Genomic DNA, 17,967 nt, shown 5'->3' with positions numbered 1-17,967 from the left:
GCATTTATTGATGATGACCATTCTGAGTGGTGTGAAGAGATATCTCATTGTAGTTTTGATTTGCATTTCTCTAATAATTAGCAATGTTGAGCATCTTTTCCTGTGCCTCTTGACAATCTGTATATTGGAGAAATATGTATTTATTGACTAGATCTTTTGCTCTCCCGTTTTTTTTTTTTTTGGCCACACAGCTTGCAGGATCTTAGTTCCCCAACCGATGATTGAATCTGAGCCCCCTGCGGTGGAAGCACCGGGTCCAACCATTGTACCGTCAGGAAATTCTCCTATTCATTTTTTAAAAATATTTTTTAATTATTTATTTTTGGCCATCCTGGGTCTTCACTGCTGCATGGGCTTTTCTGTAGTTGCGGTGAGTGGGGGCTACTCTCTAGTTGTGGTGCACAGGCTTCTCATTGAGGTGGCTTATCCTCTGGCAGAGCATGGGCTTTAGGGCATGAGGGCTTCAGTAGTTGTGGCCCATGGGCTCAGTAGTTGCAGCTCCCAGGGTCTAGAGCATAGGCTCAATAGTTGTGGCATAAGACTTAGTTGCTTCTTTGGCATGTGGGATCTTCCTGAATTAGAAATCAAACCTGTGTCTCCTGCATTGGCAGGTAGGTTCTTTACCACTGAACCACTGGGGAAGCCCCCCTGTCCGTTTTTTGATTGGGTTGTTTGTTTTTTGATATTGAGCTCATGGGCTCTTTGTAAATTTTGGAGATGAATCCCTTGTCGGTTGCATCATTTTTGCAAATGTTTTTTCCCATCTGTAGGTTGTCTTTTCATTTTGCTTATGGTTTCTTTTGCTACGCAAAAACTTTAAAATTTAATTAGAACCCTATTTGTTTATTATTGCTTTTATTCTCGTTACTCTGGAAGGTGGGATCCAAAAAGATATTGTCTCAGTTTATGTCAAAGAGTGTTCTGCCTATTTTTTCCCTTAAGAGTCTTATAGTATCTGGTCTTACATTTAGCTCTTTAATCCATTTTTATGTTTATTTTTATGTTGGGTGTTAGAGAATGTTCTAATTTCATTGTTTCACATGTAGCTGTTCAGTTTCCCCAGCACCACTGATGGAGGAGACTGTATAATCTTTTGCTTTTGAATTGCTTGAAGTCTTGGGTGGGAACACATGTAAAATAATAATTAATGATGCACAGTTGTAATTCATTGCCAAAGAATGTTCTGATATATTAATGTAATTAAGAAAAAAACGAGATAAAGAATTGTTAGTAAGCTTGAATTTTGGTCTTAGTTTGTTAATAATTAAATTTGTGTGACTTTAGGTACACTGTTTACATTTTGGTGAGTCAGATTCTTCACAAATAAAATAAGGAAATGGACCAAATGAATTCCAGTCCAACCTTAATACTCTCTGGATTTATTTTCCTGTGTAACTTGTTTTAAGAGGATGTGAGGGATCTTTTTGAACAGGGACAAACAAGCGTGACCTTACATGGCAAATAATTTTTACTGAGAATTTCGATGGGTAAGAGAAAAGGATAAAGATTTAAGAATGGAGAAATATATACTCAAAGATGATTTAGGGCAAGAAAGTCTTGATATATTTGGGAAACATGAAGCATAGGATTTATGTGCATTCATATGAAATCAGATTGATTGGGTAGTAAATGGCCTTACATGGCAGAGTTTAGTAACTGCTGAAGAAGATAAAGTCAGGAAGAGTGTTATCATGTGTTATTTTTAGTCAACCAATTCTAACTTCTTTCTCTAAACAAAAACTGAATGTAAAGAAACTCTGGGAAGCTAGTTAGGGCTTCTTCTAACTGCTTCCTCTGAACAGCAGCTGAAGACAAGAGATTCTTTAGAGAAATCCTGAGATGACGTGATCAAGTTCTCAGCCAGGCTAGTGGCAGAGTGAGTCATCAGTGTTTTATCAAGGGTCATGCTTTTGTTTACTACTATCTAATCACTTATGAGGCATGCTACTTAGAATTATCAACATTGGATTTGTCATCTTGAATAATTTTATTAGGGACATATGTGACTCAAAATTTAGATTTTGTTCAAGAATGTGTTGCCTAACAGGGTGCATCATGTTAACTGGGATTTCCTTGCAACATAGCTCTTTTAACTTTCTAATGTAAATAAAGAAGAAAGGTCTGAAACGGACAACACGTTAGCGCTTCTTTAGTTTTATTGAACCGAATTTGTGCAGAAAAAGTTAAAACTTACTCATAAAATATTAAAAATAGAGCAGTAAAGAAAGTTGTGTTTTTTTTTTTAATAACCAAAGTATAAGGGCTGTGTTCTGAAATGTGCCTTGTTAACATTGTTTGCTTTAGGGCTTCTCTGGTAGCTCAGCTGGTAAAGAATCTGCCTGCAATGTGGGAGACCTAGGTTGGGAAGATCCTGGGTTGGGAAGATCCCCTGAAGAAGGGAACTGCTACCCACTCCAGTATTCTGACCTGGAGAATTCCATGGATGGGGTCACAGAGTCCGACATGACTGAGCGACTTTAACTTTCAGTGTTGTTTGTTTTAGAGTTTGGTGGTGGTGTTTTTCATATAAATGACAGTTAGGCTTTCTGGGTTTTGTCAATCAATGTCTTTCTGAGTTTTGTTACAAAAATACAGTATAGTAATTACCTCTGCATATGTATAGTTTTGTTACAAAAATACAGTATAGTAATTACCTCTGCATATGTATTAACTGTATTCAATATTTGATTAGGCTTTTGTGCCCCAGCTTGAAATTCTAGCCATTGATTACCTTATCTTATGTCAAAAATGTATTCTGTAGAATACAGGAGGAAATAAATATGGGTCTTCTGCTGCCTCAGTAGCACATTAGAAAAAAAATGGGGAATATGAGGGTGAAGTATGGAACAGGGATACACCCTGAAGCAGCAGTTCTCAAAGAGTGGTCTGTGGTACCCTTGGGCTCTGTGAGTCAAAACTTTTTTTCATAATAATACTAAAGTATTCTTTGCCTTTTTACACAGTGTTGACTTTTGTGTTGATGATGCAAAAGTAGTGGTGGGTAAAACACAGTTCATTCATTTAAAGTATCTTGTTTAGCAAAATGGGAAGTAGGCATAAGGTTCTTATGAAGTATGAAATGGTTGTCTTACCACTTATGTTACTGAATCCTTTTTCCTGGACCATCATTTTTATTTGGAAGAATGACAGACCCATTGAACAACTCTGGTTGTTCAGACTTAGATATTTGGCAGAAATTTTCTTGAAAATGAATAATGTGACAATATAAAGCAAGAGAGTTCCAGAAAAACATCTACTTCTGCTTTATTGACTATACCAAAGCCTTTTACTGTGGCAATCACAACAAACTGTGGAAAATTCTTAAATAAGAGATGGGAATACCAGACCACCTTATCTGCCTCCTGAGAAATCTGTAGGCAAGTCAAGAAGCAACAGTTAGAACTGGACATGGAACAACGGTCTGGTTCCAAATCGGAAAGGAGTACATCAAGGCTGTAAATTATCACCCTGTTTATTTAACTTATATGCAGAGTACATCATGTGAAATGCTGGGCTGGATGAAGCACAAGCTGGAATCAAGATTTCCAGGAGAAATATTAATAACCTCAGATATGCAGATGACATTACTCTTATGACAGAAAGTGAAGAGGAACTAAAGAACCTCTTGATGGACATGAAAGAGGAGAGTGAAAAAGCTGGCTTAAAGCTCAGCATTCAAAAAACAAAGATATGGCATCCAGTCCATCACTTCATGGCAGATAGATGGGAAAACAGTGGAAACTGAGAGACTTTCTTTTCTTGTGCTCCAAAATCACTGCAGATGGTGACTGCAGCCATGAAATTAAAAGATGCTTTCTCCTTGGAAGAAAAGCTATGACAAACCTAGACAGCATATTAAAAAGCAGAGACATTACTTTGCTGACAAAGGTCCATCTAGTCAAAGCTTTGGTTTTTCCATTGTCATGTATGGATGTGAGAGCTGGACTATAAAGAAAGCTGAGCGCCGAAGAATTGATGCTTTTGAACTGTGGTGTTGGAGAAGACTCTTGAGAGTCCCTTGGACTGCAAGGAGATCCAACCAGTCCATCCTAAAGGAGATCAGTCCTGGGTGTTCATTGGAAGGACTGATGCTGAAGCTGAAGCTCCAATACTTTGGCCACCTGATGCAAAGAACTGACTCATTGGGAAAGACCCTGATGCTGGGAAAGATTGAGGGCAGGAGGAGAAGGGTACGACAGAGGATGAGTTGGTTGGATGGCATCACCAACTCGATGGACATCAGTTTGAGCAAGCTCCAGGAGTTGGTGATAGACAGGGAAGCCTGGCATGCTGTAGTCCATGGGGTCACAAAGAATTGGACATGACTGAGCAACTGAACTGAACTGATAAAACTTAAATTTTCAAATGAAAATTAGAATTTTAGAAAGCTTGTATTTGCTTTCTTGAATTTGAGAATTTCCCAACACCTAGACTTTTCTGATGAGATCAGTGGTGATATTAATGAATGTGATTTTGTTTTTATTATATAATCAAATGTGTTAACATTGGAATATCTTAATAATTGAGCCAGTATTTTCCAGATAATCAATTCATGACATTACAAAATGGATAAAAGATCCATTCAGGGACTTCTCTGGTGGTCCAGTGGCTAAGACTCCATGCTCCCGATGCAGGGGATCTGGGTTTGATCCTTGGTCAGGGAACTAGATCATACATGTAGCAGCTAAAGATCCTGTACACCGCAACTAAGACCCGCTGCAGCCAAATAAATAAATATTAGAAAAGAAAAAAAAGATCTGTTCAAAGAAAAATCAATGGGTTTAATGTAACAGGGTACAAAAAATTTATTCCTGTGATTTCAGAGTCCAGAGCCAACCTTAAGAAGGTAGAGTTTGGTGTAGTATCAAGAATGTTTACAGTTATCTGAAAACTACTAAAATGCTCCCTTTCCAGTTGCATATCTGTGTAAGACCAGATTTTCTTTATATATTCCAACTGAAACATAGCACAACAAATTGAATGTAGAAGCAGATATGAGAATCCAGTGTCTTCTGCTAAGCCAGACATTTAAAAGATTTGCAGAAATGGTAGTTAATGCCACTTCTCTCTATATATTTTCTTTTGGAAAATGTTATTTTTCATGAAAATGTTGTTTAAATGAAATAAGTATTTAAATAACTTATTTTAATTTCTCATTTGAATATAGACAGCTCTAACTCACATATGGAGAAGGCAATGGCACCCCACTCCAGTACTCTTTTTTTTTTTTTTGCAAGACAAAATCTACTTTATTGTGACAGCAAATGCACATAGTGCTATAGGTAAGGCATGCTACTAGCAGTCTGCATATAATCAAAGGCCAGTATGGAAATGAATGGGAATCAATGCTGTTTCTTAATGCTTGAAGATTTAGTCCATGGTGAAGGAAAGAGAAGAATTTGTGTCCACATACCTCAAATGCAGTATTATACACCTACCAAATCAAGAGACATATGCCTCTAACCAAGAGCCCAAAGGCAAATAAGAGAAAATCCTAACTGTACTCAAAAGTCACTTTTAATATCAATGACAGGATGATTTTGCCAATTAATTTAGGACAAATTTCATCTCTAGGCAAAGACTATATTTTCGATCATAACATTTACTGCTATAGAACCTAGAAATTGAGCAAACAGCCATTCATTCATTGATTGAAGTATTTACTCAATTTTAATGCCATTTATTCCACCAGAAACAAATACTAAAATACCTAGAAATGGTTTGGATAAAGAAACATTTACACTTTAATACTTCTTAATGCTGTAAATTTTGGGCTCAAATAACCCCCTGAGTCAAATTTGATCCCTATCAACTCGAAGGGACCAAGTACAGTTTCGATTTCAACACCTAAACTTCTGAGGGAAAATCTGAGAAAATAATACTGGGAGATCTAAATCCTTTGATGTAACTATCAGGCTCTACAGACTTGTCAAAATCAATGCAAAACTGAAGAGGATATGCTGAAATGCTTTGCAAAGCATTTTTAGATAGGCTGCTTCACTTCCCTCCATTTAAAACACATGCAGAAGAAACGCTTTCTGCATGAATGCACACGGACATTCTGTTCAGTTGTTTTCTAAATGCAATACTGTGGTTTTAAACAGTATGCTTTAATTTAAACAAACAAGTATCTTATATACAGTCATTTTAGTTTAAGAGATAAAAAGAAACACTACTATGAAAATTACTTATCAAATACTCTGCTCTTTTGAAAGGTGATTTTAAAAGCAACACAGGACCAAAAACATCCAACTATTACTTTCTTTATATTACTATGCTTAAGTTACATGGAAAAGACAACCAAGCAGTTCTGCCCCATATCAGGAAAAGTTTCCAATCAACACCAATTATGTGGTGACAAACAACTAGGAATGGTGACATCTTTGGGTCAAGACTGACAAGGAAGAATGGGCTCTGATGCTACGGTTCATCTCCAACAAGAATATGGCACAATGGCCAGCACAAGCAATACTAACACTGAACCTTTAGCGCTGGTCACAAATTCGGATCTCTTCTCTGAAGCTAGCAAATCAAGTGAAATAACGGTTTTTAAAAAAAGTCTTAAAATGAAGCCCAAATAAATTTAAAAACCATGCTCTTGACACATTTTCCTTTCAAAATTTACATAAAATACTTTTTCACTCTTAATAGCCCAGATTTTTTTCCTCACATAGCCCACCATGTAGCTGCAGATAGACTATTCTGCCTCAAGATGTAAACACAGGGGGGAAAAAAAAGGCATCTGCATAATATTCTCTCTACACACTGCTGTTGGATGGAAAATAGAAAATTTAAAAAAAAAAGGAAAGAAAGGAAGGTTCCATCATAGATTCTCACAACCTCTTGTTCCGCAGTTCATGAATCCGACTCTGATGCTAAGGTGACAGTGTATGTAAGTAGATTTTTGTTTTCAGTGAAGGAGACCTGGGAAAAGATGGATTTCTCTCTTTTTCTTCAAGAGTTATCAGATGGTACATGCTCCTCAAAGCCCTCACTTTCTCGAACTAGAGCGCGTTCCAGGATCACACGACCTTCCTTATAACGCTGGCTGTCTTCAGTGGCAAACTCATAGATCCATCCCAGTTTGCTATTGCAGTTTTTGCAGCTCACGTCTCGAACCATGTGGCGGCCAGTGAGCATGACTCGATCTTGAACTTCACTATACTGTAGGTTAACTACCTTGTTAAAAAGAAATGCTCTGCCAGTGGCGCCTGTGAATCGAGTGGAGATGAGTTCCGAACGGTTGGTCAGGATCGTATCACAGTTTGCACAGGAAAACAGACGGGTACCACCGATATGATCAAGGAAAATCCTGCCCATTTTTAAAGCTGAAGCTCTAAAAACCCCGAGCGGCTGTGAAGTAGGCGGCCGCCTGCGGCTTTTCGCTTCTCAGCGGGGATGAAGCCCCTTAGCCACCAGAGTCTTCAGGTTTAGTCAGCTCCAGTACTCTTGCCTGGGAAATCCCATGGATGGAGGAGCCTGGTAGGCTGCGGTCCATGGGGTTGCTAAGAGTTGGACACGACAGAGCGACTTCACTTTCACTTTTCACTTTCATGCATTGGAGAAGGAAATGGCAACCCACTCCAGTGTTCTTGCCTGGAGAATCCCAGGGACGGGTGAGCCTGGTGGGCTGCTGTCTGTGGGGTCGCACAGAGTCGGACACGACTGAAGTGACTTAGCAGCAGCAGCAGCTCACATAAACAAAAATTGAGATTTGCAGTAATTTTTAAGTGTGTGAAGGGATCTTGAGACCAAAATGTTTGAGAACTGCTATGGTGAAGAAACAGAGTGACTTTTAATATTCATGTGTTAAAAAAAAGATGTTGATAAAAGACGTAACCTAGCTTAAATATGTATGTGCTGTTCTTTCCCAGTAGATTATGAACTCTTGGAGAAGAATTTAAGTCCTCTTTTCTTTTCTCCAACTTCTTGCATAGACTCCTATAAATAATATCACAACAGGAATAGCATTAATATTTATGTTGGTCAGTCTTTCGTCGTGTCTGACTCTTTGCGACCCCATAGACTGCAGCACGCCAAGCTTCCCTGTCCCTCACTATCTCCTGGTATTTGCTCAAACTCATGTTCATTGAGTCGATGATGCCATCCAACCATCTTATTATCCCCTGTTGCTCCTTCTCCTCATGTCCTCAGTCTGGCTCAGCATCAGGCCTTTTTCCAAGGAGCTGGCTCTTTGCATCAGGTAGCCTGTATTGGAACTTCAGCGTCAGTCCTTCCAGTGACTGTTCAGGATTGATTTCTTTTAGGATTGACTGGTTTGATCTCCTTGCTGTCTGAGGGACTCTCGAGAGTCTTCTTCAGCACCACAGTTTGAAAGCATCAATTCTTCGGTGCTCAGCCTTCTCAGGTGGTAAAAGCATCTGCCTGCAATGTGGGAGACCCAGGTTCATTCCCTGGGTTGGGAAGATCCCCTGGAGAAGGAAATGGCAACCCACTCCAGTACTCTTGCCTGGAAAATTCCATGGACGGAGGAGCCTGGTAGGCTGCAGTCCATGGGATCGCAGAGTTGGACACGACTGAGCGACTTCACTTTGTACCTTTTGAACAGACTTCTTTATGGTCCAGCTCACATCCGTACATGACTACTGGAAAAAGCATAGCATTGACTATACGGACCTTTGTAGGCAGAGTGATGTCTCTGCTTTTTAATATGCTGTCTAGGTTGGTCATAACTTTACTTCCAAGGAGCAACCGTCTTTCAGTTTCATGGCTGTAGTCACCATCTGCAGTGATTTTGGAGCCCGAGAAAATAAAGTCTGCTATTATTTCCATTTTTTCCCCATCTATTTGCCATGAAGTGATGGGATTGGAACCATGATCTTAGTTTTTTGAATGCTGAGTTTTAAGCCAGCTTACTCACTCTCCTCTTTGACCTTCATTAAGAAATTCTTTAGTTCCTCTTCGCTTTCTGCCATAAGGGTGGTGTCATCTGCATATCTGAAGTTATTGTTATTTCTCCTGGCATCTTGATTTCAGCTTGTGCTTCATCCTGCCCAACATTTCACATGATGTATTCTGCATATACATCAAATAAGCAGTGTGACAGTATACCACCTTGGCATACTCCTTTCCCAATTTTGAACCAGTCCATTGTTCCATGTCTGGTTCTGACTGTTGCTTCTTAGCCTGCATACAGGTTTCTCATGAGGGAGGTAAGGTAATCTGGTATTCCCATCTTTGTAAGAATTTTCCACAGTTTGTTGTGATCCACACAGTCAAAGGCTTTAGTATAGTCAATGAAGCAGAAGTAGATGTTTTTCTGAAATTCTCTTGCTTTTTCTATGAGCTAGTGGATGTTGGCAATTTGATCTCTGGTTCCTCAACCTTTTCTAAATCCAGCTTGTACATCTGGAAGTTCTTGGTTCACATACTGTTGAAGCCCCGCTAGAAGGATTTTGAGCATTACTTTGCTAGCATGTAAAATGAACACAGTTGTGCAGTAGTTTGAATATTCTTTGGCATTACCTTTCTTTGGGATTGGAATGAAAACTGACCTTTTCCAGTCCTGTGGCCACTGCTGAGTTTGCCAAATTTGCTGGCATATTGAGTACAGCACTTTCACAGCATTATCTTCTAAGATTTGAAATAGCTCAGCTGGAATTCCATCACTTCCACTAGCTCTGTTCATAGTGATGCTTCCTAAGGCCCACTTGACTTCACATTCTATGATGTCTGGCTCTAGGTTAGTGATCACACCATTGTGGTTATCTGGGTCATTAAGTTCTTTTTTGTACAGTTCTTCTGTGTATTCTTGGCACTTCTTAATTTCTTCTAATTCTGTTAGGTCCTTGCCATTTCTGTCCTTTATTGTGCCATCTTTGTATGAACTGTTCCCTTGTTATCTCTGATTTCCTTGAAGAGATCTCATCTTTCCCTTTCTATTGTTTTTCCATGTTTCTTTGTATTGATCACTTAACAATCTTTCTTATCTCTCCTTGCTATTCTTTGGAACTCTGCATAATCTTTATCAGGTAGATAACTCCTTTTTAAAATTGAGATATAATTCACATATCTGAAATGTACCATTATTTAAAGTGTGCAATTCAGTGGTTTTAACATATTCATAAAGTTGTGTGACCATTACTAATGTCTGATCCCAGAATATTTTCATTCCCCACAAAGTCACATCCCATTCCCCTCACACCTTAGCATCCACTAATATGCTCTCTACCTCTGTGGATTTCCCTGTTCTAGACATTTCATATAAATGGAATCATATAATTTATGTTCTTTCTGTGTCTGGCTTTTTTCATTTATGTTTTCAAGGTTTATTTCATGTTGTAGCATATATCGGTTTCCCTGGTAGCTCAGATGGTAAAGAATCCACCTGCAGTGCAGGAGACCCTGGTTTGATTCCTGGGTCAGGAAGATCCCTTGGAGAAGGGATAGGCCACCCTCTCCAGTATTCTTGGGCTTCCCTGTGGCTCAGATAGTAAAGAATCAACCTGCAATGTGGGAGACCTAGTTTTGATCCCTGGGTTGGGAAGATCCCTTGGAGGAGGGCATGGCAACCCACTCCAGTGTTCTTGCCTGGAGACCCCCACGGACAGAGGAGCCTGGTGGGCTACTGTCCGTGGGGTCGCAAAGAGTCGGACATGACCGAGTGACTAAGCACACAGCACACACAACATGTGTCAGCACTTGATTCCTTTTTGTGGCCAAACAGTATTCCTTTGTTTGTAATATAGTAAGACACATTTTGTCTTTCTGTTCATCTGTTAATATTTTGTTTTTCTTTCCTCTTTTGGCTTTTACAATTAATACTGCTGTGAACATTCACATGCACGTTTTTGTGCAGACATGTTTTCAGTTCTTTCAGGTATATATACTGAAAGTGAAATTGCTAGGTCATATGGTAGGTTAGTCTATATTTGACTTTTTGAGGAACTTATTTACTCCTTTTTTAATAGAGTTCTTATTCTGGAATAATTTTAGATTTACAGAGAGATTACAAAGATAGTAAATTTCCTATATAACTATCACTTATCTTCCATATTAATGTTGCATAGACGTAAAATGTGTTTCAAAGCAAAGATGCCAACACTGATACATTATTAAGTAAATTCGTGATTTTACTTGAACTTCACCAGTTTTTTCACTAATGTCTTTTTTTTTTTTCAATTCCAGGATACCACAGTGTCGTGTCTCCTTAGATTCCTCTGTTCTAGGACAGTTTCTCTGTCTAGTTTTTCATGTCTTAGACAGTTTTGAGAAGTATTGTGCTTAGGAATTTTGTAGTGTCTCTCTTAATTTGTGTTTATCTGATTTCTTCCCCCCATGATTAGACTGAAGTTACGGGTTTGGGGAGAATACCAGAGGTGAATTGTGCTCCCCATCACATTAGCTCAGGAGATGAGTGATATCCTTGTGACTTATCACTGGTGATCTTAACCTTGATCCCATGGTTAATGCCAGATTTTTCTACTGTGTTATTTTCTCCTTTCCACACTCTATTCTTTGGAAATGAGTCACTAAGTCTAGCCTGCACTCAGGTGGAGCAGGAGGTTAAGTTCTAACTCCTAGAAGGGAATGTATCTATATGTTACTTGGAATTCTTTTGTAAGGGAGATTTGCCCCTCCCCCATTTTATTTATGTATTCAGGTTTTTGTGTCTATATGAATGATGTATATTGATTTTATGCTTTGGATTATAATCTCATATTAGTTTATAGATTTTATTGCACCAAGCATTCCAGTATTCTAGTATTCGGGAAACTCTTTCTTATGCCCCTTTGACATGCCCTCATCCTTTATAAGTACTTCCTTGTCTTTTGACAGTATAAGATACAGTAGACTCATCTTGTATAATATTTTCCCTCTCTAGGCCTAGAACCAGCCATTTCTCCAAGAAACTCTGAAGCACAGCTTAGACCTAAGGTCACACACTTAAGTAAACGGTAGAACTAGGATTCCAGCCAAAGCAATCTGATTCCACACTTACGCTCATAACCATAATACCAGACAGCATGCAGCTGAAGGTGCACTGTCAGTTTTTAGTCATGTTCCATTTATGAGCCAGTCTTAAGGACAGAAGTTGTAGTCAGTTTACAGTTAGTAATTATCGTGCTCAGTTTTATACTGATCCTTTTTTAACCACAGCTATGATGATTATAACACTTCCCTGGTGGCTCAGACGGTAAAGCGTCTGCCTACAGTGTGAGAGGCCGGGGTTCGATCTCTGGGTAGGGAAGATCCTCTGGAGAAGGAAATGGCAACCCACTCCAGTATTCTTGCCTGGAAAATCCCATGGGAGGAACCTGGTAGGCTACAGTCCATGGGGTCGCAAAGAGTCAGACACGACTGAGCGACTTCACTTTATGATGATTATAATCAAGTTTGAAAACTACTTCTTAATCACAGATGGCCACTGTTAATGTTTTGGTGCATTTTCTTCTATAAATGCATGCAACTGGATTTTGGAGTTTTGTTATATTATCCTGAGTTTTAAATTTAACTTGTGTAAGCAGGAGCAATTCACAGTGTAATCACAATCTCAGTGTGCAGTTTCCATATTGTAACTAGTGATTAAGATAAAAGCGAGCTTGTTGTTGTTCAGTCGCCAAGTTATGTCCGATTCTTCACAACCCCATGGACCACAGCATGCCAGGCTTCTCTGTCCCTCACCATCTCCCGGAGTTTGCCCAAGTTCATGTGCATTGAGTTGGTGATGCCATCCAACCATCTCATCCTCTGTAGTCCCCTTCTTCTACCCTCAATCTTTCCCAACATCAGGGTCTTTTCCAGTGAGTCACCTGTTTGCATCAGGTGGCCAAAGTATTGGAGCATCAGCTTCAGCATCAGTCCTTCCAATGAATATTTGGGGTTGATTTCCTTTAAGATTGGCTGGTTTGACCAATACAGTATACTAACGCATATATATGGAATTTAGAAAGATGATAATGATGACCCTATATGCAAGACAGCAAAAGAGACACAAATGTAAAGAACAGTCTTTTGGAATCTGTGGGAGAAGGTGAGGGTGGGATGATTTGAGAGGGTAGCATTGAACCGTGTATATTATCATATGTGAAGTGGATTGCCGGTCCAGGTTCAATGCATGAGACAGGGTGCTCAGGGCTGGTGCACTGGGATGACCCTAGGGCATGGGATGGGGAGGGAGGGAGGAGGGGGGTTCTGGATGGGGAACACATGTGCACCCATGGCTGATTCATGTCAATATATGGCAAAAGCCACTACAATATTGTAAAGTAACTAGCCTCCAATTAAATAAATAAATTAGAAAGAAAAAAAAAAAGATTGGCTAGTTTGATCTTGCTTTCCAGGGGATTCGTAAGAGTCTTTTCCAGCACCACAGTTCGAAAACCTCAATTCTTCAACACTCTGCCTTTTTTTGTATAAAAAGACAAAAAAATGAGCTGCTCTAGGATTAACCTGTTTTGTCTTAATGTTTGGTCACATCAAAGCTGAACATCTGTCTTGGTTTATCAATTCATCAAGTAATCCACAGGATGTGACTTGGTTCGGAAGAATCATCTGACTGTATGTTATCTGCACTGCCTTCTTAGATAGCAAGCACCCTCATTTCTCTGATCACCAGTAGCTGAATTTCACTTCAGCCAGCCTTTCTCTTTTCTCCAGCTGGTTACCTCCAGAAATGTTTATTTTCCCCTTTTACCTTCTTTCTCTTTTGTAGGCTGAAAAATAACTGTTATACGACATATAAATTATACGGTAGTGCTTTGACATACTCCTGTCAAGGAAAACAAAAGCTGTAAAATTTGAAGTGGAATTAGGTATAATTCTTCATCCCTCAATTCTTCTCAAATTATATATCTACTTTTCTTCACCTACTAGCATTTTAGACTAAATAAAAATTTTTAAAAATTCTTTTTAATTTTATCTAAAACCAGTTGCATTCTTTTCATTGTATATATACAAAGTTTTGTTGGCTTACATGTATCAAGTAGTGTTATTTTCAAATTAGGATCTAATTGCCAATTAAAATCTTGTTTACGGGGATAGTGTATTATTTCCTAGCTCTACAGTTTGGTATCAGAACTCATAAGTTAGGCATCCCCTCTCTTTTACTGCTGACCTTAAATGTGTGTAATCTACTTATTTAAAAAAACATAAAATAGATGTGTATAAGTATATGTAAACAAAGTTGACATTTCCACTTTATTAGCCATGTGGATAAGGAGAATAACTGGACGGACTGGACAGGGCATCATAGGATGACAGAACCTTGGGGTTTGGCCAAACTCTGGATTTACTTTTGTCAGTATTTCCTGACTTGCAGAGGCCTAACGTATGTAGTTAGATGTTCAAATTTTCAGAGAAACGACATACTGTACCAGTGGCATGTTCTGGTGCTTTACCAAAGTCTGTATTAATAGCAAGCATTCTGTCTGCTCTGGAAGTGAACCTGTCAGAGACATATATCCTATTATTGCCTGGTCGGGACATAGTCTTCTTGGAATCTTTTTTTTTAAGACTCCATGTTATCTGTCTGTTCATTGGAACACTTAACTCTTACTATTCAGTTGGTATTCTCTGATATGTCAGTGTCATCATGCTTTCCAAAAATTATCTTAGTCCTCTTCTTAACAGGATATGACTTTTCAAAGATTCTCTTAGCTCCCTGTTTACCAACTTTGTTAGGGGAGATTGCCTGATTGCAGCCAATTTCATCTCTTGTTTTACACCTTTAAATGGATAACTTTTTTAAATTTGAAATTGAGGAGGGGATTATTACTGTCTTGTGCTTGTCCATTCTGATTTTTACCTTGTTGTTAACTGTATTTTTTGCCTGTCTGTTTCAGGCCCTATCATAATTCTGAATCATGTCTGATAACGGAGAACTGGAAGACAAGCCTCCGGCGCCCCCAGTGCGGATGAGCAGTACTATTTTTAGCACTGGAGGCAAAGACCCTTTATCAGCCAATCACAGTTTGAAACCTTTGCCTTCCGTTCCAGAGGAGAAAAAGCCCAGGAATAAAATCATCTCTATATTTTCAAGCACAGAGAAAGGTAAATAGCTACTGTGGTTTCAAGAGTCTCATTACTGTGTTTTGGTTTTGATGTTTTTTTAATTAAGTATAATAAGCTGATGTCTTTTATGGTGCAAACAATAAACATACAATTGATGGTAGTAAATGGGCACTATTGGAAGGCTAGTTTGGGACTTCCCTGGAGGTCCAGTGGTTAGGACTGTGCACTTTCACTGCTGAGGGCCAAGTTCACATGGTTGGGGAACTGAGATTCTGCAAGCTGCGCTGTGCACTCAAAAAAAGAAAGAAAGACTAGTTTGTTTTAAACTGTAATAGAAAAGAATAAAACAGAAGTTGTTGCTCATCCTGCTTGTTAGGTCCAGTGAATTTCTGTTCTCCTCTCCTTCATTTTCTAAGACTTGTACCATAGTTCATGGCTTCCCAGCTTTAATGCAAATCATGATATTTGAGAAAGACTTAATAGAAGAATGGAAGTATAGAGTCTACAGTCTCCTGTCTGCAATCTCAGGTGTTAGCTTTGGTTTGGAATTAAGAGTTTTTCTGACTTTTGAGTAGTACCAATAATGTCTTTTTATCATGTATTCTGTAACACCCTCAGATTCTTCTGAGCAACACTCAGTAATCAACATACTAATGTATCTTCCATAAACAAGAATTTAGTCCAGTGTTTCTCTTCCTCAGTAAGGTTGACATTTGGGAGCAAAATAGTGCTTTGTTGCAGGGGTCTGCCTCGTACACTGTTGAATGTTAAGCACCATTCCTAACTTTCATGTGTTAGATGTTAGAAGTAGCACCTCCTACCCAGTAGTAAAAACTGAAAATTTCTCCAGACATTGCCAGATTCCCCTGTGGGGCAAAGTTGTCTCCAGTTGAGAACCACTGGTCTAGTCATGCAAAATAGGATAAAGACCATAAATTGTCTACGTAAGTTGAATTCACTAAATTTGTTTTGGTGTCAAACTAAGGAAATAACTTTTGGTTTTCAGAGCTTTATGGATTTTAGAATTTGGAGAGGGGGGCTTCCCAGGTGACGCTAGGTGGTAAAGGGTGGTAAAGGGTGGCTTCCCAGGTGGTAAAGAACCCACCGGCCAATGCAGGAGACGTAAGAGACATGGGTTTGATCCTTGGGTCATGAAGATCCCCTGGATAAGGGCATGGCAACCTACTCTAGTATTCTTGCCTGGAGAATCCCATGGACGGAGGAGCTTGGCAGGCTGCAGTCCATGGGGTCACACAGAGTTGGACATGACTGAAGTGACTTAGCATGCATGCAGGGGATTATAACTGGTAATGGATTTTAGAATAAAGGTTAGAGATTATTATACTAAGCATGGCCTGTATGACACTGACAGCTAGTAAAGTGGACGTAAAGATATTTTTCCACTTGTATGTGTAAGTTTACATGGAGAGGTAAAACAGTGCTTTATATATAATAATAAATATATTTAATTTGAGTTGAAAATACATGATCAGTGAAAATTTGAATGAGTTGATATAGTTAATATGGAATCAAGTCTTAGAGAATTTAGATATGCAGGCAGGATATAATCATTGAACAGTTGAAAAACTTCATTTTAATTTATATCTCTAAATTTCCTCTTATTTTTAAGATTTCATGGGTGTTTGTAACTGAAAAGCCTCATGAAAGCGTGTTTTTAAAATTAATTTAGCAAAAGTGGTAGCATGTATATTTGGCATGTTTGAGAATGAAATATGTATGTGCTTAGACTGAGTGAAGTGAAAGTTAAACAGGGAAATTGGGAAATGAACCAAAAAGGAAGCATGAGAAGAGGCAGTGTAAACACAGTATTTATAATTAAAGAGGTTAGAAAAAAAATGTATGGAGGTTAGTACCAGAAGTAATTGCTCAGAGGCTGGAAATTACTTGCCTGTGGAAAGCAGAATGCAAAATTGGGTGGGGTAGGAGAATGCTCACAATAGGTTAAAAGGTACTTGGGGACAGCCTTGGAAAGGGGAAGAGTTCAGAATGAAAGAGAAAGTGTGGACAGTCCAGTATTTTGGGTAAATGGTAGCGTGGTAGGGCTTGTGAGCAAATTGAACGTGCATTTACATAAATGCAACAGAACATTTCATCAAAAACCATTGACGCAGTCTTCATGAGCTTACCTGCACATCAGTTTTGGTTTTGCTTTTAACTTTTTTAATACCTCAGATATTTCTAATGTGCATCCAATGTTAAAAACCACTGCAGTGGTGGGTTATGAAATATATATAGTGAATGACACTAAGTGAAATGGAGTATAAATGGAGTTGTTGCAAAAGTTGCATTAAACTTTTCAGTTGTGTGTTCATTGAGTCAGGATGTAAAATGTATTGGTGTGGGTCCTGGCCAAAGATTTAAAGGTGGCTCTGAGGTATATCCGACTCAATGGACATGAGTTTGAGTAAACTCCGGGAGTTGGTGATGGACAGGGAGGCCTGGTGTGCTGCAGTCCATGGGGTCGCAAAGAGTCGGACACGACTGAGCGACTGAACTGAACTGCACTGAACTGAGGTATATATTCAATACTTAGCAGTAAAATTGCTGGGTTAAAGGATATGTGTTCCTGTGTTTGACTTAATTATGTTTAACAGATTATTTTCTAAAGTTTTGGTTTTTTTTTTTAATGTTCTTTCTCACTCACAGAACACATATGTTCCATTGTTGAACATCCTTGCAGATTCTTGTATTATGGGATTTAATTTTTGTCAATTTGGGAGGTGTGCAGTGGTATCTCATTGTGGTTTTAATCTGAATTTCCCTGATGACTTGGGAAATTCTTTCATATGTTAATTTACTACTCATTTGTGTTTTCTGTGACATACCTTTTAGTCCAGATTTCTATTGTTTCTGTTAAACATTCATTATAGTCTATATACTAACCTTTCATCAACTATGTGTTACTAAATATAGTTTTCCAGGTTGCAAACTGCCTTTTCACCCTTTCAGTGGTATCTTATGTTGAATATAGAT

The 17,967-nt window shown here is 38.7% G+C and overlaps 2 protein-coding genes across 2 annotated transcripts in view; one reads left to right on the top strand and one right to left on the bottom strand.

Moving 5' to 3' along the window:
* PAK2 (p21 (RAC1) activated kinase 2) overlaps positions 1–17,967 on the top strand; it is an 89,484-nt gene that overhangs the window by 28,311 nt on the left and 43,206 nt on the right. Inside the window, exon 2 of the mRNA XM_061166899.1 lies at positions 14,805–15,012. Coding sequence (XP_061022882.1) covers positions 14,826–15,012 — 187 coding nt within the window. The 5' untranslated portion in view covers positions 14,805–14,825. The remainder of the gene's footprint in view (positions 1–14,804; positions 15,013–17,967) is intronic.
* Positions 6,551–7,432, bottom strand: LOC133073446 (protein yippee-like 5). Its single transcript, XM_061166898.1, has one exon. The coding sequence runs from the start codon at positions 7,318–7,320 to the stop codon at positions 6,955–6,957; it is 366 nt and encodes a 121-aa protein (XP_061022881.1). The 5' UTR covers positions 7,321–7,432; the 3' UTR covers positions 6,551–6,954.

This window comes from Dama dama, chromosome 19 (assembly GCF_033118175.1).
Source record: "Dama dama isolate Ldn47 chromosome 19, ASM3311817v1, whole genome shotgun sequence".
NCBI classification, from domain to species: Eukaryota; Metazoa; Chordata; class Mammalia; order Artiodactyla; family Cervidae; genus Dama; species Dama dama.
This window is presented reverse-complemented; position numbering and strand designations above follow the sequence as displayed.

Coding starts and splice junctions, on each gene's coding strand:
- LOC133073446 (XM_061166898.1), bottom strand. CDS start 7,320: ATGGGCAGGATTTTCCTTGATCATATCGGTGGTACCCGTCTGTTTTCC.